Source organism: Myotis daubentonii, chromosome 3, assembly GCF_963259705.1.
Source record: "Myotis daubentonii chromosome 3, mMyoDau2.1, whole genome shotgun sequence".
In the NCBI taxonomy this organism is placed as follows: domain Eukaryota; kingdom Metazoa; phylum Chordata; class Mammalia; order Chiroptera; family Vespertilionidae; genus Myotis; species Myotis daubentonii.
The window spans coordinates 190,429,703-190,455,328 of NC_081842.1; the positions used below are offsets into that span (position 1 = coordinate 190,429,703).

The window sequence follows — 25,626 nt, forward strand, 5'->3', positions numbered from 1 at the left end:
TCAAGGAGCCCCTGAGGATGCAGCCCAACAGCTCCCAGTGTCACCGTAGGAGCCGCCCAGCCCTAAGGGATCCCATCCCTCAGGAGGAGGTTCAGCAATTAGGGAGCAATCAGGATAGAGAGAAGGGCTGCATGTGCCCCCAAAGGGAATGTGCGACTCTGGGGAATGAGAACGACATGAGGATGGTGTAAATTGGTCCTTTAGCTCACATCTCCCTTTTGGAGACCCTAGGTGAGTGCAGCTAGAGGCCAAAACCAGGACTCAGGTTTTAGCTGCTCTGCTGGTCTTATTTGAGCTTCATTTAGGTTCTTCATAGGGAAAAACTGTCAGAATTGGAAAGCTCTTAGGTATTGATTCCCAAACTCACATTTTAGATGTGGACAAACTGAGGCCCAAGTATCCTGAAATAGCTGTTAAAAGTCACACAGAACTAAGACTAGGAGTCAGGTATTCTGATCCCATGATGTAACGTTGTCTCGCTTCTACAGTTATTGGTGGATTCCACTGAATTCTGAGCTGATGGCGAACCTGCCTGTGGCCTCTTCCCATTTTTATGCCTGCCCCACCCTTTTAGCTCCCCTTTCTGGGGCCCAGGAAAATCTCTTCCCTCTGTGTCCTTACTGACCAAAGCACAAAGTAAGTATGTGAGCAAGGTGAGTATTGGTTAGGAGTGGGGTCAGCAACGGATGGGAGATGAAGCTAGAGAAATGGTTAGGGCAAGATCATGGTGGGTCTTGTAGGCCAGCCTGAAGGGTTTATAGTGTATCTCAAGGGCATCAAAGATCTATTGAACTGTATTATTTGTGGTTTAGTGGTATTTTGGAGCTGACTTATGAGAGCAAATTGTGCTCATTTCTTTCCATCTCTGAATTCAGTGACATTACATGGTAAGTTGAAATTGATCATGGTAGGAGTATTTACACCAAAGAAATGGACAAAATACAATGGATTCAAGGCCTTTTATTTTCCCAAAAGCTGATTGTTAAATATTTAACAGTATATCACTGGATGGTCAGATTAGTGTTTTTGAAAGATTGGTAGCCAGTTTTGCTCATAAGACTGGAAGAAAGAAGGCCAGTAGGAGTCTTACAAAGAATCCAGGTAAGCCCTAGCAGTTTGGCTCAGTGGGTAGAGCATTGGCCCACGGACTGAAGGGTCTCAGGTTCGATTCTGGCCAAGAGCATGTACCTTGGTTGCAGGTTCCCTGGCCCTGGTCGGGGTGCATGCAGGGGGCAACCAATCGATGTGTCTCTCTCACGTGGATGTTCCTCTCTGTCTCTCCCTCTCCTTTCCACTCTCTAAAAATCAAAGGGAAAATATCCTCAGGTGAGGATTAACAAACAAACAACAAAAAAGAACCCAAGTAAGAGTTTGTTAGGTGTTGGCCAGGTATAGTGGGGATGGAAAGAAGGGGACATCGGAGAAAATTAATGGGGTTTAGTGGTAACTAATTGGATGTGCAGCATTAGTTGCTTCGGCTTATTGGGTGGATGGTGGTACCATTTATTGAAATGGGAAAACCATGAAGGGAAACAGGTTTGAAGTGAGTGGTAATAAATTTCCTTTTGGACATGATAAGTTTGAGCTGCCTCTGAGATAGAAAGTTGAAATATCAATCAAGCAGATGAACACAGATGCATGTTTGTTGGTTTGAACATCAGAGCGAACTAATATTTGCTATACTGAATCCCAATAGTCAATGGAATTAGAATTTACTTTGCTTAATGGTATAGGTATAGGACTACAGAATTTCCTTCCATCTACATCTCCTCGCCCCCATCACACAAGATCTAGAAATCCCCCTTCTAGCCCCAGGGCTTCAGTGCTCTGTAGTGAGTGATGTTTATTTTCACTAAATTTAAGGGTGGGCAGCTTTGTCCTTTCAGACAGTTCCCTTTTCAGAGTCACTCACACTGTCCTCTCCAAGAAGGACCTCAGTTTACCTGTGTAGGTTTAGGTTGGCCTCTGCTAAGGAACTACTCATCCAGTGCCATAATGTTTACCAGGGAGCCAAGGAGAAGAACAAATTTTAAGCAAGAGCTGAAGCCACAGGGAAGGTAATTTAATAGAGCATCAAATAGAGCTGAAGCCACAGAGAAGGTAATTTAAACTCTTTGAAGGTGAAGCAGATCATGCTGCATCAAAAAGATTTCCCATCACGTGGAGGCATTTGATGTTATATCTCTGCCTGCACATCACCTCACATGGACTCCGTTATTCTTAGATCTTTTTTTTTTTTTTTTAAATATATTTTATTGATTTTTTACAGAGAGGAAGGGAGAGAGATAGAGAGTTAGAAACATCGATGAGAGAGAAACACCGATCAGCTGCCTCCTGCACATCTCCTACTGGGGATATGCCTGCAACCCAGGTACATGCCCTTGACCGGAATCGAACCCGGGACCTTTCAGTCCGCAGGCCGACGCTCTATCCACTGAGCCAAACCGGTTTCGGCTATTCTTAGATCTTGATATTAGTTCTCGTAATGGGCTGGGGGAAATATCGAAAACCAAGTTGAAGCAGGCTCTAGACAATTTTATTTTTTATTTCAAGTCTTCTTCCCAATCACATTTTCCACAGGCTTTCTTTTATGTGCCACTCCTTTTGGCTCTGAGTCCTATTCAGATTATTTTAAATGTTAGTGAGATAAAATTCCCATACAGTGGAATACACACATCTTTTATTTAATTTCAATTTAATTTATTTTTTATTGATTTCAGAGAAGATGGGGGAGGAAGAGAGAGTTAGAAACATCAATGATGAGAGAGAATCATTGATAGGCTGCCTCCTGCATGCCCCCAATTGGGGATTGAGCCTGCAACCCAGGCATATGCCCTTGACCGGAATCAAACCCAGGACCCTTCTGTCTGTAAGTTGAGAATCTATCCACTGAGCCAAACCAGCTAGGGCAACACACATCTTAAGTGTATAATATAAATGTGCATGTGCCTAATACAGGAAGCAAAACTGACAGAATTAAAGTGAAAGTGGGGCAATTTCAATCATAGTGCCAGTTGTAACACTCTTCTCATAGTATTGATAAAATAACTAGACAAAATGTAAAAATAAAGGTCTGAACAATAATGCCAATCTTTTTTATCTAATTTGTATTTAAGAGTCATTATAGACAATGACAGCATCATTTCAAGAGCCTATGGAATGTTCGCCTATATAGATCATATACTGACCCATAAAATTTCAAAAGATTGAATGAAATCTTAGATTATGTTATTTGAATACAATGCCATTCAATTAGAAATCAACAAAAGAAGATACTAGAAAAGCACCAAATATCAGAAGTTAAACAACACATTTCTAAATAATTCACATATTAAAGAAGAATCACAAAGGAAGTCAGAAAATATTTTTAACTGACTGATAATGAAAAGACAACATGTTAAAATCTTTGAATGCACTTTGAAAAAAAGAAAGGCCTTTAAAAAATATATATATATTTACCGAAATAAACTAAACAAAAAAATCAATGAAATAGAAATGGAAAAGCAGTAAAGAAAAACAATGAGACCAAAGCTAATCTTTGAAAGGTTCCATAAAATTGACAAACTCTAGCTAATTGGTAAAGAAAAAAAGAGAGAAAACAAATTATTAATATCAGAAAGAAATAGGAGATATCACACAGGTCTTACAGATATTAAAAGAAAAATAAGGTTATATTATGACCCGTTTTGTGCCAGTAAATTCAACAGCTAATGAACAAATTCCTTGAAAAATACAACATAACAAAATAGACATGAGAGGAAATACAGAATCTGAATAGTCCTATGTGTCTTGAAGAAATTAAATTCATAACAAACTTTACCACAAAATAAAAAATAATAAACTGAGTTTCATCAAAATTAAAAATACAAAATATAATAAAAGACTCGTATCCAGAATAATAAAGAATTCCTACAAATAATTTTCATATATTTTTCTTATTATCTTAAGTCCTTTAGTGTTCTGAACTTCAGTTTCCTCATAAGACTAACAATCCAATCTCCCTCATAAGGCTATTGTGAGAATTAAGTGAGTTTTGAGTTATACTAAGCTCTTAGCATAGGACATGGAACATAATGGCAGTTCCATAAATGTTAGCTATCATTATTATAACCATCTCAATTATTACTGTAGGAGATCTGGGAAACCCAGGAGGCATGGCCACTGACTACTGGGACCATGTCATATCTACCAGCATGCCACAGTGAGGGCTCCTTGTGCCTGGGGTGCCAATGGTGCATACCTGAGACTCCCAGAACACAGCACAGGTTGCTCTCAGGTGCCTTTAATGAAGCCTTTCCTGGGAGTTAGTCAAAGTCTGTTGAATTCTCCACTGAACTAGGAAAACCTGACATGAAGACTTCCAGAGCTCTGAGTAGCAAATGCACACCGACTGTGTTAAATCCAGCCATTTCTAGACCACCCTGTGTCTGGCTTATCTCTGAAGTCTGCATTTTCTTCTCCAGCCCTACGAAAACTGTCATTTTCTCTTCTCTGGCCCATAAAATTGGTCTGTTAACTTGTCTCTTCTTTCCAATATCCATGTGCCTCAGAATGACCTTTTAAGATATAGAATGAATCACTTTTTTATGTTGTAATCGCTTTATGGGAGAAATTTGGCCATAGGCACTGAGACAATGAAAATGCCCTCCTTGAGAGAACCAAGATGGCGGCATAGGTAAACACCCATACTTGCTGCCTCCCATAATCACATCAAAATTACAACTAAAAGACAGAACGGCTATCATCCAGAACCATGGGAAAGCTGGCTGAGTGCAAGTACTACAACTAGAGGGTAAAGAAGAAAGCACATTGAGACTGGTAGGAGGTGCAGAGGTGCAGAACGGGCTGGCACCTGGGTGCGCTGCTTTTTTAATCGGGAGGGAGATACAAGCTCCAGCTTGCTCTGAACTCCAGTGCCAGGTGAGACTCTGGGGGACCCAGACACATATGGGGAGAAACTGGACTGTCTGGCATTGGGGCAGGAGTGCGGAGGCGGCTTTCTTCCAGATGGAGGTGCTCACAGCAGTCATTGTTCCTGTGCTGGGACCTCCCTGGTGCAGGGCTGACTGGCAGCCATTGCTGTTTGCTCTGCCCTGGAGATTCCCTGAGACCCCGCCCCACCCAATTTATAACCCTACCCAAGCTATGCACAGCAGCTTTTGCATGTGAATGGCCTGTCTTTTCTCAGCCTAAAACCTGTCAAACAAGTTGCAGCTGGGTCAGGGAGCCCCAAAGCTATCAAAAGAAGGCCCAAGGCCGGCACCAGCAGCAGCCTGCCTTGCTTCACAGCTGGGCCTCATCTGAGTACTTCCAAACATGATACAAAGAGGAGGAATCTGAAGATCTCTCTGTTGCTCCTGCTGGGTGGCTCCAGGTAGTGGCTGACTTTGCACCTCCTTGGAGATCCAAGAGCCATTGTACCCAGTGGTCAGTGTGAGACCATACCAGATTACAACTCTTCACATCCATCCATAAGTGACACACTCAAGGGGCAGACTCAGTGAGCACCAAAGCCCCACTGAAGCAAGTCCTGCCCCCTAAGGGTGTCTTCTGCACAGCAGCTCTTCCATTGTAGACACAGCTGGTCTTCACAGCCAATTGACCTGGAGGTCAATTCCTCCCAGTGATACCAACAGCAATGAAGGCTCAACTACAACAAGACTGTGGCCACAGCCCACAAAGGGGTGCACCAAGAGTGTCCACATCAGGTGAATGGGGAGGCTGAGCCACTGAGCCCTAGAGGACACCTACTACACAAGGCCACTCTATCAACTCAAGGAGACTTAGCAGCTACCCAGTGCATAGAAACAAACATAGGGAAGTATCCAAAATGCGGAGACAAAGAAACATGTCACAAATGAAAGAAATGGAAGAAAGCAAACTATTGGATATAGAGTTCAAAACTACAGTTACAAGGTTACTCAAGAATCTTCTAGAAACCTCTAAGGAACTTAGTGAGACCTTCAAGGATCTTAGTGAGAATGCCAAAAAAATGGAAAAAGACCAGTCAGAAATTAAGCATACACTGATTGAAATAAAGAATAATATACAGAGGTTCAACAGTAAACTAGAGGATCCCAAGAATCAAGTCAAAGATTTGAAATATGAAGAAGCAAAAAAAAAAAAAAAAAAAAAAAAAAAAAAAAAAAAAAAAACCCAACCAGGAGAGCAAAAAGAAAAAATAATCCAAAAATATAAAGATAGTGTAAGGAGTCTCTGGGACAACTTCAAGTGTACCAACATCCGAATTATGGGGGTGCCAGAAGAAGAGAGGAAGCAAGATATTGAAAACCTATTTGAAGAAATAATGACAGAAAACGTCCCCTACCTGGTGAAAGAAATAGACTTACAAGTCCAGGAAGCACAGAGAACCCCAAACAAGAGAATCCAAAGAAGACTACACTAAGACACATCATAATAAAAATGCCAAGGGCAAAAGACAAAGAGAGAATCTTAAAAGCAGCAAGAGAAAAACAGTTAGTTACCTACAAGGGCATACCCATATGACTGTCAGTTGATTTCTCAACAGAAACCATGCAGGCCAGAAGGCAGTGGCAAGAAATATTCAAAGTGATGAATACCAAGAACCTACAACCAAGATTACTTTATCCAGCAAAGCTATCATTCAGAACTGAAGGTCAGATAAAGAGCTTCACAGACAAGAAAAAGCTAAAGGAGTTCATCACCACCAAACCAGTATTATATGAAGTGCTGAAGGGTATTCTTTAAGAAGGGGAGGAAGAAGAAAAAGGTAAAGATAAAAATTATGAGCAACAAATACATATCTATCAACAAGTGAATCTAAAAATCAAGTGAGTAAAAAGTCTGATGAACAGAGCAAACTGGTGAATATAATAGAATCAGGGGCATAGGAAGGGAGTGGACTGACTATTCTCGGGGGCAAAGGGGTGTGGGGGGTGCGGGAAGAGACTGGACAAAAATCATACACCTATGGATGAGGACAGTGGGGGAGGGTAAGGACAGGGGATGGGGTGGGAACCGGGTGGATGGGAGCTATGGGGGCAAAAAAGGAACATCTGTAATAATCCGAACAATAAAGATTAAAGAAAAGAAAGACAGAAATGTCCTCCTTCTAAGAATCCACCTGCTGTGGATTGATGTTTGTGTCCTCCCACCCTAAATTCACGTGTTGAAGCCTAAATCCCCAGCATGTTGATATTTGGAGGCGGAACCCAGGACGTAATTTGGTCTACTGCACCAGCTGCCTGCATTCTGGCAAACGGAAGTCCACTCGAAGGAATATAACTTCACCAGAGCCTCAAATTATCTATACATTTTATGTACACAGTGCTCTGAATTTAATTAAAAAATCAGCAGGGAAGCAGAACAATAAAAATTTACTCAAAATTAAGAGAAAAAAAGAGGCACTAGAAATGGACCTATGAAAAATCTAAATGTTGAAACTTTCAGATAGAGACTTTAAAATAACTGTGCTTCAATAAGACAGAGACTTTCGGCAGAGACTTGGAAACTAAAAAAACCCCACAAAATTGAAATTGTAGAACTAAAAATATAATTGAGAGTTCATTTCTGGGTTTCACAGCAAATTAAACACAACTGCACAGAAAACTTAGTAAATTGAAAATCAGGCCAGCCTGGGAGAGGGGCTGAGGGGCTGAGGGCTGTTTTCAGGCTGGTCACTCCCCCTTCACTTGAGGTAAAAAATACACTGAGGCACAGTGAAGTAAAATTATGGAAAATATAAGTGTGTAAGAGACATATAGGTCATGATGAAAGGTTATAAAATAATATTTAAATATGATCTCACACAGACAATAGTATGGTGAAGGCCTGGGTGGGGTGGAGGGGGTCAATGGGAAAAAAGGGGGGACATCTGTAACACTTTCAACAATAAAGATAATTTTTAATTAAATAAATAGAAATTTAAAATAAATATGATCTCAGTATGTCAAGTGATACATAGGGACATAAAACCATGTACAATGATATTCAGAATGGTTAATTCTGAGGGGTGAGATTTGAGGTATACTTTAGTCACTTCATATTTTTGTGTACCCCCCCCCCCCCGCCAAATCTATTCAAGCATATCATAGCATTTCTCAAAATACATTTTTAGAAAATACTACTTTATTTTGCTAATTAATATTCGATGAAGAAAGGGTTCAGTGGTCCAACAAGTACGGTAAATATTGTGTTAAATAGAATTAGCACAGGTGTTTTCCTTGTTTTTAATTGTTCATTTATCTATTTGCTTATTACTATTGGACTTCTCAGAGACTTTAACATACTATTGCGCACTGTGAAGCATGACGAGATCAGGCTTCACAATGTTTCTGGACAAGGAATATTTTCATTACAGAATGTTTCATAGAACCGGAATTTATAACAGTCCTTGGAAAATACTTGTCTAGAGGAGGTAATCCCTAAATTCTTTAACAAAGATCCTATCTGTCACACCCACTCTCTCCTGCCTGAGTCTGTATCCCACATATCCTGTTCATTCTACATAATCTCCATGGCTCTAGGCTTTCAACACCCTGTCTCTTCTGTCTGGAATCCCCTCACTCCTGCTCCCTGCCCTTTTCTCTAAGTATAAAATTTGTACTTATGCTTCCAACACCCAGCAGAAACATGGCCTCATCTGTGAAGCCAGGCCAAACACTCCTTCAGAGTATTTCCAGCAATACATTTATTATCTTACTAGAAGCTTGGTGCACGGATTCATGCACATGGAAAGGAAATTAATTAGAAGGTGGCTGGCAGGGTGGGACTGGGTGAGATGGGCTGGACACGTCCTGGAGCCAACCTCCCAGGGTCCCTCCCTGGCCAGCTGCACCTGGGGTGGCCACGGCTCAAAGGTCGTCTGCGGAGTGAGCAGGGTCCCTCCAGCAGGTGGGGTCCCTCAGCCTGGCCTGTGGGGATCGGGCCAAAACCAGCTCTCTGACATCCCCTGAGGGGTTCTGGATTAAGAGAGGGCAGTTCTCGGGTGATGCACCCCAGAATCGGGCTCCCTCCTTTCTTGTTCCTGGTGCATGACTCAAGAACCACAGCTGCCAAGTCACTACAGCTTGGCAGCTCCTGCATTGAGTGTCTTCCCCCTGGTGGTCAGTGCATGTCATAGCTACCAGTTGTTCAGTCATTCAGTCGTTTGGTTGCTTAGGCTTTTATATATATAACTAGAGGCCTGGTGCACAAAAATTTGTGCACTCGGGGGGGTCCCTCAGCCTGGCCTGTGCCCTCTCGCAGTCTGGGACCCCTCGGGGGATGTCCACCTGCTGGCTTAGGCCCGCTCCCTGGGAGATTGGGCCTAAGCTGGCAGTCAGACATCCCTCTAGCAGCCCAGCAGCCCTCGGGGGATGTCCACTTGCCAGCGGGGTGCAGGCCTAAGCTGTAGTTGGACATCCTTAGTGCTGCTGAGGAAGCAGGAGAGGCTCCCACCACCACCGCTGTACTGGCAGCCATCAGCCTGGCTTGTGGCTGAGCAGAGCTCCCCCTGTGGGAGCACACTGACCACCAGGGGGCAGCTTCTGCATTGAGCGTCTGCCTCTTGGTGGTGAGTGTGTGTCATAGTGACCAGTCATTCCCAGTCATTCTGCTGTTAGGATCAATTTGCATATTACCCTTTTATTATATAGGATAGAGGCCTGGTGCATGGGTGGGGGCCGGCTGGTTTGCCCTGAAGGGTGTCTCGGATCAAGGTGGGAGTCCTGCTGGGGTGCCTGGCCAGCCTGTGTGAGGGACTGAGGGCCATTTTCAGACTGGCCACAGCCTGTTCAGGGTGGGGGGTCCCTGCTGGGATGCCTGGCCAGCCTGAGTGAGTGGCTGATGGTTGTTTGCAGGCTGGCCACAGCCCCTTCAGGATGGGGGTACCTGCTGGGGTGCCTGGCCAGCCGGAGAGAGGGCCTGAGGGGCTGAGGGCTGTTTTCAGGCTGGTCACACCCCCTTCAGAGTGGGGGGTCCTGCTGGGGTGCCTGGCCAGTCTGGGTGAGGGGCTGATGGCTGTTTGCAGGCTGGCCATGGCCCCCAGCCACCCGAGCTCCCAGTGGAGGCTGGCTGGAAGCAGGTATCTGGGATTTATTTATCTTCTATAGTTGAAACTTTGTTGCCTTGAGCAGAGGCTACAGTCGGCCAGGGCAGGTGGGAAGCTTGGCTTCTTCCATCTCCGGGGCAACCAAGCCTCCTGCTTACTCCAGCTCCATGGCTGCCAGCCGCCATATTGGTTGGGTTAATTTGCATATAGTCGCTCTGATGGTGGGCGTGGCTGGTGGGCATGGCTTGTGAGTGTAGCAAAGGTATGGTCAATTTGCATGTTTCTCTTTTATTAGGTAAGATAGAGGCCCAGTGCACAAAATTTGTGCACGTGGGGGGGGGGTCCCTCAGCCCAGCCTGCACCCTCTCCAATCTGGGACCCCTCAGGGGATGTCTGACTGCCAGTTTAGGACCAATCCCACAGGGACATCCCTCTCACAATCTGAGACCTCTGGCTCCTAACAGTTTGCCTGCCTGCCTGCCTGCCTGATCGCCCCTAACCACCTCTGCCTGCCTGATCACCCCTAACTGCTCCCCTGATGGCCTGATTGCCCCTAACTGCCTCTGCCTCGGCTCCCGCACCCAGGCCCAGGCTTCCCTCCTCTGGCCAGCCGCAGGCACCTGGGACCACAGGCAGCTTCGCCCGGGTCCAGCTTTGTCAGGAAGGACGTCTGGAAGATGTCCGGTCTAATTAGCTAATAATTAATATTTTATTAATATAGATAGATAGCATCCTTGTCTTAGTACTTCTTGTCTCTCATCCACTACACTGAGACTTAGATTATCCATGCCTGCATCCACAGGACCTAACATTAGGCCTGCCATACAGTAAGCATCAATGAATGTTTGATGAATAATGTATGACGCCAACATCATGGCTAGCTTTCTTTTTTCCTGACAGGACAACAAATATTTTTCAAGTAAACTTTATTTCTTCCTGAAAAAAAAAGAAAAAAACAAAATATGCTGATTGTAGAAATTTTACAGACTAAAATATGACCAAAAATAAAAAATTACTTATCTTACTACCCAGAGGTATCCAATGTTAACATGTTAATATACAGTTGACCCTAGTCAACTGTACAACACAGGTGTGAACAGCATGGGTTCACTTATACATGGATTTTTTCCCAATAAGTATAGTACATGGATTTTTCTTCCTTATGATTTTTAAATAACATTTTCTTTTCTATAGCTTACTTTACTATAGGCATACAATATATAATACATACAACATACAAAATATATGTTAATTGACTGTTTATGTTATCAGGAAGGCTTCTGGTCAACAGTAGGCTATTAGTAGCTACATTTTTGGGGAGTCAAAATTATGCATGGATTTTCAACTCTGCAGAGGTCAGTGCCACTAACTCCTGCATTGTTCAAGAGTCAGCTGCATATCCTTTCAGGCTTTTAAAAATGAATGTATGAATATTTTATAAAACTTGGCTTAACCTTATGTACACAATTTTAAATCTAGATTTTCCCCAGCTAACATTATATCATACTTTTCAATGTAATTAAATGTTGCTTCAAAAACATGATAGTACATAGTATTGGTTAGATAATATTTACTAAAATTAAGATAGCTTATTTACAGCTGTTGCCAATAATTCTTTGATGAACACACTTGTAGATAAAACTTTGCATTTCTGATTTTGTTCTTAGGACAAACCCTTAGAAGTAAAATTTCTGGACCCAAGTACATAGACCCTGTAAAGATTTATGGTACGTAGTATAGGCCTGGTGCACGAATTCATGCACCAGCTCTCTGACATCCCCCAAGGGGTCCTGGATTGCAAGAGGGCTCAGGCCAGGCCAAGGTGCATGATCAGGGCCAGGGAGGGATGTAGGAGGTTGTCCAGCTGGGGAGGGGCCATGGGAGGGCTCCAGGGTATGTCCAGTTAGTCTTGCTCAGTCCCGATCAGCCAGACCCCAGCAGCAAGCTAACCTACTAGTCAGAGCGTCTGCCCCCGGTGGTCAGTGTACCTTATAGTGAGCGGTTGAGGAGTCTTAGCATATCATTAGCATATTATACTTTGATTGGTTGAACAGATGACCAGACACTTAGCATATTAAGCTTTTATTATATAGGACTGTTGCATGCTTTCCATTTGTTGATATTTTTATTAAATGAATATATGTAAAATTCTTAACTATGTTGGCACATAAATGTTTAACCAATAGAGCCATAATTATTAGTATTATTACTATTCACTTAACAGATATGTTGAGTGTCTATTATGTGGAAGACACTGCTTCTCTGGAAAGGTAGAACCAATGATATTCTTTTCAGCAATGAAAGTGTGGCTCAGACTCACTATATCCTTCCCAGCATTAAGTATAACCATTTTTCTAAATTTTGCTAGTTTGACAAATGATACTCCACTAATTCAATTCATGTTTATTAATAACAAAAGAAGATATTTTTCTCAAATGATTATAGCTGAACAACAACATTTAATCCTTTTTACTATCTCCCCTTTTTGTACCTGCCACTACTTCCTGCATTTTGCTATACCTAATTTATCAACTCTCCACTCTCGGCAGTCAACTGGACAATCATGGTCCCTGCCTTGTAAAACTTGCTATCTAGCAGAGAACCCAGATGTTATTCCTCATGTCTTTATTGTTATGAGGGAGAGGTATGGGATGGTTTGGAAGGTTAACTTACTCTGAGGGCTCAAGGAAAGGCTTCTTTGAGGAGCTGCAGTTTAAGCCAAGACCTGAGAATGAACAGGAGTTAACAGTATAATGGGGTGGGAGGGAGGTGGGATGGAGTTAATGGTGACAAGAGAAGGAGTAGCATATGTCGAAGCCCTGAAATGGGAAAGAGTATGGCACATTCAAGGCAAAGATGGAGTTCAGTTTACTTGGAATGAGGAGAGAAACAGAGTGACCTGAGATGAGTCTGGGAAGGTCAGAGGGCTCAGATTGCACCTGGCTGCAAGCCTTCCCAACTTGTTTCCATATGCATATCTGAAGAAGCACACAAAGCCACTGCAATGACATTTCCTTGCTCCTCCTCACTGGGCCAGGAACCCTCTGATGTCAGTGCCCTTGCCCTTCTCTCCACCTAACCTAATACTATGTGTGCAGTTTCCAGAAGGTAATGAATCTTCCTCAAGATTCAGACACAGGGCATACCCCCAAACCTATTCCCTTTGTCTCAATAAAAGATTTAAATATCTAGATGCCCATTTTTTGTTAACTACTAAGGCTCTAGAACAAAAGGGAACTAAAAGACTGATGCACCTGGAAGACATTTCATGGTGTCCATCTGTCAGCTAAATCATGGGCTGTATTGTTGAGATCGAGGCTGAGGGGAATGTGTACTGGTGCTACTGAGTCATGTGAATGAGTGTTTGAGCATTGGCTGTGCATCATGAATCTTGTTTCTCTGTCTCCAAGCTCTCCTCCCAGGGCCTCAATCTGGGTCCCTGCCCCAGCCTGTCACCTTGAGAAAAGCCCTCTTCACATCCTTGTTTCGGAGGCTGTAGATGATGGGGTTGAAGAAAGCAGAGATGACATTGTAGAACAGGGCCAACTTTTTGTCCTCTTCTGGGGAGGCCTCAGAGCCAGGCTTCATGTACATGACCATGGCGGGCACACAGAACATGGTGACCACAGTGATGTGGGAGGCACAGGTGGAGAAGGCCTTCAGCCGCCCTTGGCCTGAACGGATCCTCAAGATGGCAATGAAGATATTGAGATAAATGACAAGGATAAGGGAAAGTGGAACCAGGATGACACTAAAGCCGAGAATGAAGTCTATCCGATCATTGACTGAGGTGTCTGCACAAGCCAGCTTTAAGACGGCTGGGACTTCACAGAAGAAATGGTTGATCTTGTTGGGGCCACAGTAGGGCAGTCGCATGGCAAACACAGTGTAGACAAGAGCAGAGATGACACCCCAGAGTCCACAGAAAATGACCATTACCCCACACAGCCACGGACTCATGATGACTTTGTACCTGAGTGGGTGGCAGATGGCCACATACCTGTCTATAGACATGATGGCAAAAAGCCAGGATTCGGTGATGCCTAGCACCAAGAAAATGTACATCTGGGCTACACAGCTGGCAAAAGAGATGGTCTTCTTCTGGCTGGCCATATGTGCCAACATCTGGGGCACAGTTGTAGTGGTGTAGCTAAGATCCAACATAGAAAGGACACCAATAAAGAAGTACATGGGTGTGTGGAGGTGCGAGTCCAGGCAGATGAGGATGGTGATTAAGCTGTTGCCAAGAATAATCAACAGGTAGGTCATCAGGAAGGCTGAGAAGAGCAGAGGCATGATCCTGGGGCTGAAGGAGAAGCCCAGAAGGATAAATTCAGTCACATAGGACTGGTTAGATTTTGCATTGTGTTCTACTTCTAAAGGAAAAAGAAAGGCACCGATTCAGACAGAGGATTACTAAACTATGCACTAGGGTGAGGGCTACTGATGGGGTCAGGGTAGTGGTCAGTGTCCAGTTTTGATGAAACACCGTGGTCCCCCTCAGCATGATAGCCTATTTCACCCGCTCGTCTATTGCCACCACTCCCAGGAAATTTATGAAGAAGAAAGGGCTTTCACATCTGATTTAGACTTTGCCTCTGACCCACCAGCAATTACCCATCTAAGCCTCAGTTTCCTCAGCTGTGAAATGAAGGCATTGGACTAGCTGATCTCTACTTCCCCTTAGTATCCTCTTCTCCTTAGTTAGGCAACCAGGTGTTTAGAAATAAATATTAGGGTACGTACTCTATGACATTTGGCAAATTTTAGTGAGAGGACCTACTTGGTCCTGTTGAAGACATCAATTTATTTTCCACTCTAATTTTACCCATCGCAGGCCATGGAGTATGAGAAGGAATGCTGAGTTCTAAATCCTTGGCTCTATAATTTACTGAATAAATGACCTTGAGCAAACCCTTTACCCAGCATTCTATCCATTTGAGACTACTTCCTCAAATACAAAATGAGAATAATGGTTGCTTTGTTACAAGTTTGCTGCAAGGATTGGGTGATATTTTGGCATGAAAAGCATCACACAGAAGGCCTAATAAATGTTAGGTGCGTAATAAATGTTAGCTGCATTTCTGGATGGTTCTCCACACACAGGACCGAGATTCAGGTCCAAATTACCCAAGGAAACATCCAGAGATACTCCATCATATATGATGACCACAATTTTCATTCTCCCAGATGCCCACATTCTTGCTTCTCTGAGCATTTCATTCATTTTTTTTAGCCTCTTACTGACTCTTAGGTTTTTCTCAACTTAAGTGGCCCAAGCCTTCTTTCTTCCTGAGGAATAGGGGGCGGACAGCCTGACTGAAGAGATGTCATGTGCATCATCGGTCCTTAGGGAATGGGAGCAATCTCAATGCTGTCAGTATTACTCCTTTTCCAATTTATCGGACTCAACCTACTTGTTCTGCAGTCTGCTTGTTCTCCTTTGGAACATCATGAACGAGTCTTCATAAGAACCAGTGTCTACATTTAATGCATCAGATGGTTTCTTGACTTTGGCCAAAAGACTGAATACACTTTGAACTTCCTATATATGCTAGGTATTTTTCTAGGACCTTCTCAGAGATTTCTCAATAGCTTTTAGGTAGCTGGCAGATAACTATTTTCATTAAATTCCTACCTTTCACCAAAGGTTGCATTGTCTCCCCAGGTTGGCCTTAGTTTCTGCAAAAAGTACAATGGGTTGGGCCTGGTCTTCTCGAAGGGAGAGAAACCACACAGCAGCATGGAAAGGGCGTGGGGTTAGAGACAGCGAGTTCTGCTGGAATCCCAGCTCCGGCTTTATCTGCTATGTGACTCTGGGCTGTTAGCTCACTTTGTAGGCCTCAGTTTCCTCACCTGGAAAACAGAAATAAAAATACCTACTTTGCAAGCCACATTCTTCCTGGGAAGAAGAATCCCAAAGATATGAGAATCTTCTACCTGAGGGCCAAGAATCAAAAAATGTGCTGCCATTTCTAACTTTTTTTTTTTTTTTTTTTTTTTACACACAGCCAATGAATGGCTTGCTCTTTAGGAGTCTGATGATAAAGGGTGTTTGACCTGGTTGAACACACACGAAGGCTGAGGGCAAGTGGAACTCACTGTCTCTAAACCAGCGGCATGTGTCCAAGGGTGCTGCTCGGCAACCAGGACCCCTGGTGGGAAACTTGGGCTCCCTGGAGCCCTGGGTTCCCATCATCCTTCCCCCAACTCTCCTGAAAGGAAAACACTCTTCACTGGGAAGAAATTGCCCGACTCTCAGTCTAGGGACCAGAAACCCCACGTGAGGGAAAACAAAGGGTGACATCATTATCCACCATGAGGAGCCTGGCCTCTGTACCTCCATTTGGGCTAAAACTATAGAATTCAGCTTTTGGCCTGTACTTTACAATATACCTTGACATTCATTCTCTCTTTGAGCCTCATGAGAGAGCTCATGATGACTCTATGAGAAGTATAGGGCAGGGATCATTATCTCCATCTCACAAATGGAGAAATGAGACTCTGAGGGGGAACATGTGGGAGAAACTGAATCTCGCTCATTCTTCAGCTGCAGTAAGGTTTCTCACGAGCAGCAAAACCATAGCTAACCAGAGCTCAACTCCTCTGAGTCCTCCATGTACTGAATGTGTTCTGGCCTGGATTCTCAAAAGGGAAAAGGAAATCATGAGGGCAAAGAATTTTTGGTTGGAAGAAATTGATGGCATCTCTAAGATCAATGCAATCATACCAGCCAGAACCTGGGGAAATCTCCTCATCTTCTTTCTCATCCCACTACATCCTGTCTGTCCTCAGGTTCCATTGCCACCACCTCCAAAGTGCCTCTCATACCCATCCATCCCCCTTCTATCTGGTTCAGACACTGGCATCTCTCTCTCTCTCACTCGGATTTTGTCTCAGTCCTCCAGCTGGGCCTTTGTCCAGCTCATTCTGTGCACTGGTTTGCAGAGCACTCTTTCTAAAACAAAAATTTGATGGGACCACTAGTTCAATCTTTCAATGGCTCCATTGTCTACAGGGCAAAGTCTAAGAAAGTTAGACCGATATCCTGGCTTTGTTCCTTAAAGCCAGATCCAGTTTTGGTCACCAGACTCCAAGGCAGGCCAGACACTTAGAAAAATCTCCAGCTACTGCAAGAGCTGAAGCAGAAAGCGTCACAGCGGCCCAAGATACCACATGCAGAGAGGAGGCCTGGGAAGAAGATGGATCCCAGGTCAGTTCCTTGGACTCTGCCTGAGCTCAAGGCAGCAAGCCCGCGTTAACTTGGAAATTCCACAAGTCGAGCACATCCCCACTGAGTGGCTCAGCTTGAAGGTGCATGATTTTATTGTTTCCCACTGTAACCTCATTACTTAATACAGAGCCTGGCACATATTAAGACCCAATAAATACTGTGTGTCTATTCTGACCAGGAGACCTAGTGGGGGGGAAAAAAGAGAGAGAGAGAGAGAGAGAGAGAGAGAGAGAGAGAGAGAGAAAAGACGAGTATAGACATTCTCTCTTCCTATGCTTTTCCTTCCTGTTCCTCAGAGACCTGGAGAAAATGATGTGTGTCTGGAGGTCACAAGTCCCAGGAGAAATCAGGGCACAGGTTGGTGGAGGGAGGAAGGTTGAGAGTTGGCACCAATGGTCATGAATCTCTCTAGCATTTCTCTCAACTTCTATCCAAGCCAATAAATAATAATATAGAATATTATTTTAAATAATAAATTCAACAACTGAATAACAATAATGTGCAATTATATATAATAATATAATTACTTTAATAATTCAATACATTATAGTATTATTATTGCTGTAACAGCTTACTATGTGCCAAGCACTATGACCTGTTTTATTTTATCCCCATAACTGGGGTGCTGGTTGAAATATTTAACAATAATTGTGGGCACCCTCCAATCAGAACAAACACATGTCATAGGAAACAGAAGTTGTACCAGAATGCCTACACGCTGAACACGAGCCTGCACAGAGCTACCCTGTGATGCAGGCATGATCGCTACCCCCGTTTTACACATAAGGAAAGCGGTGACACACTTGCCCGGGGACACAGTGGTAGCCAACTGCAGTGCCTGTGCTCATAACCACCAGGTGACACTCTCTGAGCCTCTGTGAGAATGTGGTTGGACTGACCGCCTGAACACAGGTCCTCCTCTTCCTCTGCCACTTACCTCCTCACTTGCTTTCTCATTTCCTGCCTCCTCCAGGGTAGAAACTGAAATAAAAGGGGGCAAGAGGACCGGAAATTTTGACCAAAAAGTGAAGTGACAGCTGACCAGGCAGCTGACCAGGCAGCTGACCAGGCCAAGCAGGTGCAAGGAGGCACTAACGCCAGGCTGCTGGTGCCCACTCCGTGCCCAGCGACACAGCCATATGCTGACCCTCCCTGAGGCTGCTTGCCACCCTCTGCCCTCCCTACCATGGTCTCCTTCTTCACAGCGAGCTGCATGAGGGGAAGGTCAGAGGCCAGGCAGGTGATGCCAGAACTAGCTCTTCCCTGTGGCCTGCCATGTCCACAGCCCCTGGAATTCTCAGTGCTGCCTGGGAAGAGGAGAGAGCACTGGTTCTGGGGTAGCCGGGTGTATCCTCCTCTGAGGGCCAGGGGTCTGCCGGGCCAGGGGACAGATGGGGTGAGCCATGAAAGCCTGGCAGGATCCGGAGATCCTGGAAGACTGAAGACAGAGCAGGTGCATAGCGGGGTCTGAGGTGGCAGATCCCCACCTACAGGCAGCCAAAATGGACTAGAGCGTAGACCAGAGAGACCCAGACTGGGCAGAATAGACGCAGAGGAACATCAGGAAGGATCAGCGTACACAGATGGACACAGAGGACCAGAGCGGCAGGGCAGAGTAGCACCAGACTGGAAAGAGATGGAAACTGAAGATAGAATCCGAGGGTCAGAGAGGGGCCTGGAGCTGGGTCCAGGGAGCAGGTGCACCTCTGGGGCAGTGGCCGCCTTCACTCACCCACTCTTGCCAGAGCACACTTTACATGGATTTCTGAAATGTGCAACCTCCCCAACACCCCATGCAGATGCTGCCTTCAGAGTGAGACCCTGCCCCAGTCCATGGCACCCCCACTCCGGGTCGTCACCTCCCAGCCTGCCTTGTACTGAGCTGAAAGCAAGTACTGTTCTCCGCTGACATCAATGATATGCTCTCTAAAGCTCCCCTCTGCCCCATATCTGCCCTCCACCCTTCCATTTCTCTCTTCTCCAGAATCCCGTCTGCATTACAACACAGTAGCCCTTACCTGCGCTACTTTTCCTTATGAGGGTGTGTGGGGCTGTCTGAGTCGCCTTCTCTCCTCTTGATAAGCCCCTGTGCCCTGATCCTGCCCACCGTCCCCAAGCTGGATCCTCACCCGCCTCCAATATCTTTAACTCCAGGCTGCAGCCCCTGCAGACACTTCCCGCTGACAGCACAGGGATGGCCCCGCCCTTCCGCTCAGCAAGAGCAAACTCTGGGGAAGCAACTGAGCACAAGAGACCCAGCGATTGTCATCAGACAGACTTGGTCACTGCGATCTGATCAAGTCACTGAGTTCCCAGAGCCTCAGCTTCCTCGCTGTCAAATGGAGCTGTGCTCCCTGTATCATAATAATGCCTGCCATTGGGTTTGTTTTCACTTTGAGTAGTCATCATGGGCCAGATATTGATATACACTAAATCCTCATAGCAGTACTATCCCTATTTCACAGACACAGAAATGGAAGCTTGGAGCCTTAAGTGGGCTCTGCAGAGCTGGGATGCTGAACGCGGTTTTGTCGGGCCACACAGGCTGTGCTTCCACCCAATGCTGAACCTGGTGTCATGACCTGACACAAGCCAGACCAGAGGCAGGGAGGCCTCTCGGGTGGGAAGAACAGAGATACATGTGGAGGGGGAGGTGGTTGGCTAACACATCCAGATACAAGAGCAGCAACTTTTTAAAAATATATATATTTTTATTGATTTCAGAGAGGAAGGGAGAGGGAGAGAGAGAGAAACATCAATGATGAGAGAGATCATTGATCAACTGCCTCCTACACGTCCCACACTGGGGATTGAGCCTGCAGCCGGGTCATGCGCCCTGACCGGAAATTCAACTGTGACCTCCTGGTTCATAGTTTGACGCTCAACCACTAAGCCACACTGGCCGGGCAAGAGCAGCAACTTTTGAGGGCAGCAGGCTCTTTTGGGGCTTCTGCTAGATACACATTCTTCTGGGGTTAGGGAAGGAAAGGGGGAAAGGGACCGGCGTTTATTATACACCTTCATGTGCCCGACTCAGGCATCATTTCACTTAATTCTCCAACTGCTCTGTGTTATTTCCACTATATGGATGAGGACACTGAAGTTCAGAGGTGAAAAGACTTGTCCAAGGTCTTTCTTTTTTTTAAATTTATTAAATCTTTATTGTTCAGATTATTACATTTGTTACTCTTTCCCCCCCCCATAACTCCCCTCCTTCCAGTTCCCACCCCACCCTCCGCCCTCACCCCACCCACTGTCCTCATCCATAGGTGCACGATTTTTGTCCAGTCTCTTCCTGCATCTCCCACACCCCATTCCCCCCCACCAAGAATAGTCAGTCCATTCCCTTTCTACGTCCCTGATTCTATTATAATCACCAGTTCATTCTGTTCATCAGATTATTTATTCACTTGATTCTTAGATTCACTTGTTGATAGATGCATATTTGTTGTTCAAAATTTGTATCTTTACCTTTTTCTTCCTCTTCCTCTTCTTAAAGGATACCTTTCAGCATTTCATATAATACTGGTTTGGTGGTGATGAACTCCTTTAGGTTTTCCTTATCTGTGAAGTTATCTGACCTTCAATTCTGAATGATAGCTTTGCTGGATAAAGTAATCTTGGTTGTAGGTTCTTGGTATTCATCACTTTGAATATTTCTTGCCACTCCCTTCTGGCCTGCAAAGTTTCTGTTGAGAAATCAGCTGACAGTCGTATGGGTATTCCCTTGTAGGTAACTGAGTTTCTTTCTCTTGCTGCTTTTAAGATTCTCTCTTTGTCTTTTGCTCTTGGCATTTTAATTATGATGTGTGTCTTGGTGTGGTCCTCTTTGGATTCCTTTTGTTTGGGGTTCTCTGTGCTTCCTGGACCTGTAAGTCTATTTCTTTCACCAGGTGGGGGAAGTTTTCTGTCATTATTTCTTCAAGTAGGTTTTCAATATCTTGCTCTCTCTCTTCTTCTGGCACCCCTATAATTCTGATGTTGGTATGCTTGAAGTTGTCCCGGAGGCTCCTTACACTATCTTCGTATTTTCGGATTCTTTTTTCATTTTGCTTTTCCGGTTGGGTGTTTTTTGCTTCTTCACATTTCAAATCTTTGACTTGATTCTTGCGCTCCTCTGGTCTGCTGTTGGGAGTCTGTATAATATTCTTTATTTCAGCCAGTGAATGCTTAATTTCTAGTTGGTTCTTTATCACAACATCGAGGGTCTCATTAGATCTCTTGAGGATCTCATTAAGTTTATCAGCAGCTTCTAGACAGTTCTTGAGAGACCTTAAAAGTGTGGTTTTGAGCTCTATATCCTCCATTTCTGTCTTTTCTGTCCTGTTTCTTTGTCTTGGCATTTTTTATGCTTTCTTGGTGCACCCCCTAGTGGTCTTTGTGCACAGTCTTGTTGTAGTTAAGCCTTGATTGTTGTAGGTAATACTAGGGGGGATTTGACCTCCGGGCCAAGTGGCTGTGAGAATCAGCTGTGTCTGCAGTGAGAGAACCTCTATCCTCTAGGGAGGTGCTAATCTGGCCTTTGCCTGAGGCTATCCGGCAAATGCCTCTTTGCAGGGCTTGGGCGGGGTGGGTCCCAGGGAATCTACAGGGTGGGCAGAGGGAGCAGTTATGGCTGCTCTCAGTCCCGTCCCCAGAGGCTCTGCCTGTCAGAGTCCCAGCAACCGCTGCAAACCTCGGAGAGAAAGCTGCCCTCAAGTTCTGACTGATGCCAGACAGTCCCGCTTCTCCTGTTTGAGTCTGGGTCCCTAGAGACTCGCCCAGAACTGGAGCTCAGGGCCTGAGCCTCCTTCCCGATTGAAAACAACAACTACGCCCTCAGCCACCAGCCTGCTCCTCACGCACTTCCGCACCTTTGTATTTTCCGCACTGCACCTCCTCTGAGTCTCGGTATGCTGTTCTCTTTCCTTCTAGTTGAAGAATTTCCCCTCAGCCAGCTTTCCTGTGGTTCTGGGTGATGTCCGTTCCGTCTTTTAGTTGTATTTTTGAAGTGGTTGTGCGAGGCAGCATTCTCCGGTGTTTACCTATGCCGCCATCTTGGTTCTCTCTTGTCTTTCTTTTCTAAGCCTTTCAACCACCCCCACTCAGGTTCACCCTTGGCTGTGCTGGCACAGCACACTTTATAAAGATATGCCTCCACGCTCCCAGGGCAGGTTCCTGCCTCAAACCCCGCCCTTACAGGAAACAGCTCCGGGGAGGGTGCAGCCGTTTCCAAGACAACCCCTGCAGGACTGACTTCCTTCTGCTTGGTTGCCAGACTGGTCGTGATGAACACCACCCAGGGTTTTTATATAAGTAGATGTGCAATCCCCTCTTGAACATGAAATCTCTGCTTCATGTTCAAGAGGTTCCTCCTTCTTGGGGGGAGGAAGAAAATTACCACCACTGTTCCCTCTCACTTGCTTGAGGCACATGTGGCCTGGGCAAGAGCCCTCCATTGCAATCCAGGCATCTGGGTTCCTGCCCCTGCCTCTGAGTGTTCTCTCTCCCTCCCCCACCCAGAGAAGAACTAGGCTGACCCTTAGGACTGCTCAGTTATTGCTGTCAGTATAGTACCTGCCATTGACTGAGCCCCTTCTGGATACCAGGACATGTGCTAAGCACCTTATATGCACCTTCTTAACCCTCACAGCATTATTCTCTGTTCTGATATGATGAAAGTTAGACTCAGAGAGGGAAAGTGACTTGCCCAAGGTCATATGGTGAGGAAGTGGTAGAGTCAGCATTCATCCACCAACCTGGATTCTTCTTCTTCTTCTTCTTCTTCTTCTTCTTCTTCTTCTTCTTCTTCTTCTTCTTCTTCTTCTTCTTCTTCTCCTTCTTCTTCTTCTTCTTCCTGTATTGCACAACAATCCCTGACTCTGTGTCTTGGGGGTTTCAGAACCTAAGCCTGGGTAAGGGAATGATATAGAGAATAGACAAATAGTCAAGAGAGAAAATACAGCAAGATCTATGACCATCCTGTGAAACATCTACTGCCTGTGGCCCTGGCTAGGGCTGCCCTAAATCAGGTAGCTACCTGGCCTACAGCCCCCATATCTAGGAGACCATAGCATGTCAAACTCAGACACATTTTGAGAGTGAAGGGGAGTATTTTAAATAATTACAGGAGCTACTTGATCTACAACAGGAATAAACCAGAACTGTTCCATGAAAATTAAAATATGAGATCATCCTACCCAATCCCATTCTTGGCTGCCTGCTGTCTCCCCGCAGTTGGGGCCGACCACTGTGGCTGATACTTGTTAGACCTAAAAATCCGAGTTGCCTGAGTGAATGTGCTATGTTTCTGGGGACCTAAGCAGTCACAGTCCCAAACTCTGGGGAAGCATCCAGTCCCGCCCAGCTGTTGACTTGCTCACCTTTATGCTCCAGCTATACTAATAGGACTTCTCTGGACTTTGCCTTTAAAACCTGTCCTTTAGGATGACTTGCTGTGTCCAGGACCCCTGCACTTGTCAAGACTCATCCAGTTCTTCACCTCAGGTCCCACCTAGTGACCCAGGCCCTAATCCTACACACAGACACTCTTTGACCCTTGATTATCACTTGATCTGGATTCCTCATCACTGGCCTCTACCAAGGTAAAAGTATTCCCCATTGGCCTGAAGTCCCCCAGTTCCCAAACTGAACTTCACCTTGCCTTGAATTGACCTTCATCACCACACCCTACAGAAGTTAAATTCTACCTTGCTGGACTGGGCCATCTCTCATAGTTGGTCAGTGCCTTCCACCCATGAGGCAGGTTCTACCCAGTGAGCTCTGTCCAACAGCAGTTAATGAGGCTGAGCCAGTCTCCTGCCTCAGGGATTCCAGAGAGTGTCCTCCACATGGGTCTGAGGAAGATTGTGCATCTGTCCTGGCCTTTGACCACCTGGCTCCTACACCAGCCTTACGGATGCCCTCCAGCCTGACTATACATACCCTGTAAACCAGTACTGCACGTTGGCCATGGAGACGCTGCAGTAGAACGATTTGGAATCTGACAGATCTAGGTTCAAGTTCAGATGGCACAATGTATCTGCTATGTGTGTGAACAAACCACTTAATTCTCTGAAACTCTCTGTGCTTCCTGATCTGTCAAATGGCTTACTGACCTTGTTGTGAGAATTAATTGCCTGGCATAGCCTTTGATAAGAGTAAATGTTCAATAGTAGTAGGTAGTTATGCTGCAGTAATAGGTTTGGGAGCATTTATATCACCATGAGGTGTGTGGCCTTGGATAATAGGTTTCAATAAGTGGTAGTTATGAGGATATTGATAAGTATTGGCAGTATTTATATAATCTATAGTCAAGCCGTAGGTTTGCCTCTACTAGGTGTGTGGCCTTGAATAAATGCTTGAGGTCATAAAAGACACACAAAGGTGCTTGGAGAGGACACAAAGCACATCTTAGTATTATCACTGTGTCACACAGAAACGTGCAGCTCAGCCGCAGGACTCCTCCCTCCTCTAAGTCTCAGTGGGAAGAAAGTTCAGTCCCCAAATGGAAACTTCACAAGGATGTCCAGCTCATCTGCTCTGGGGGCCACTCCTGAAATGCCTTGGGGACACTAACTTCCTGGCTGTGTTTTTCGTCTTCCCAGAGGCTCTGTGCTGCATTTACCAGCATAGACAGGGAATCCCCAGGGCTTTTCAGGATTGGAAATCCACTCTCCAACCCCATTCTGATAAAAGAGGGCCCCGGGTCTGCCCGCTGGGAGCCCCTCTCTCCAGGGCTGCTGCGTCCAACACACTTAGGAGAGGCGCACATCTCCCATGTAGGGCACCGTGCCAGGGAGCGGGTGAACTGCTTTCTGCACATAGCACACGGATCAAGAGAAACCAGGCTGATGCTGCCGCAGGAGCGAAGGAGGCGACTCAAGCAGAACAGGGTGCTGGTCATTTGTAGGTGAGGCTGAGGGAGGCAATGGGGGAGTTTCCTTCCCTGGGCATCCCTAAGAATGGACAAAAGATCCACCCTAGTCTCTGCCCACTCACTGGGGGAAGAGAGAAGGGTGCTCCTGCCCTCACTGAGCAGGAGTGGGGTCTCCAGCACACTTCCCCAGATTTGCTTGCATCCCTCTCAGGGGGACCCTCATCCCTGGTGCACCCTGATGAGGCGTCTGCTCCCTTCTTCTCTACCAGAATTGCAGAGGCAGGGAAGGAGCAGGGACGCAATGGCTGATGGAGAAGGGAGAGTGGATATGAATATGGCATTTTCCTGGTGCGAGGTTTTGATGTAATTGTTTCTTCATGGGTGCCTTTGAGAGAGTGGCAGAGCGCAGTGGTTAAGAGCCCGCAGCCAGAGACCCAGGATTTAGGCCTGGTCCTGCCGTGTACTAGCTTGGCAGAAGGCAGAGCAGAATTTGGTGTTGAAGCCGAGGAAATTAGCACTGAA

General features: G+C 45.4%; 1 protein-coding gene across 1 annotated transcript; it reads right to left on the minus strand.

Annotated features, from left to right (window-relative positions):
- Positions 1 to 13,438: 13,438 nt before the first annotated feature.
- LOC132229772 (olfactory receptor 2A12-like) lies at positions 13,439 to 15,669 on the minus strand. Its single transcript, XM_059686236.1, has 2 exons — positions 15,651 to 15,669; positions 13,439 to 14,388 (listed from the first exon to the last, which is right to left on the minus strand). Exons 1-2 carry the CDS (start codon positions 15,667 to 15,669, stop codon positions 13,439 to 13,441), a joined length of 969 nt encoding a protein of 322 aa, XP_059542219.1.
- Between the last annotated feature and the right edge of the window lie 9,957 nt (positions 15,670 to 25,626).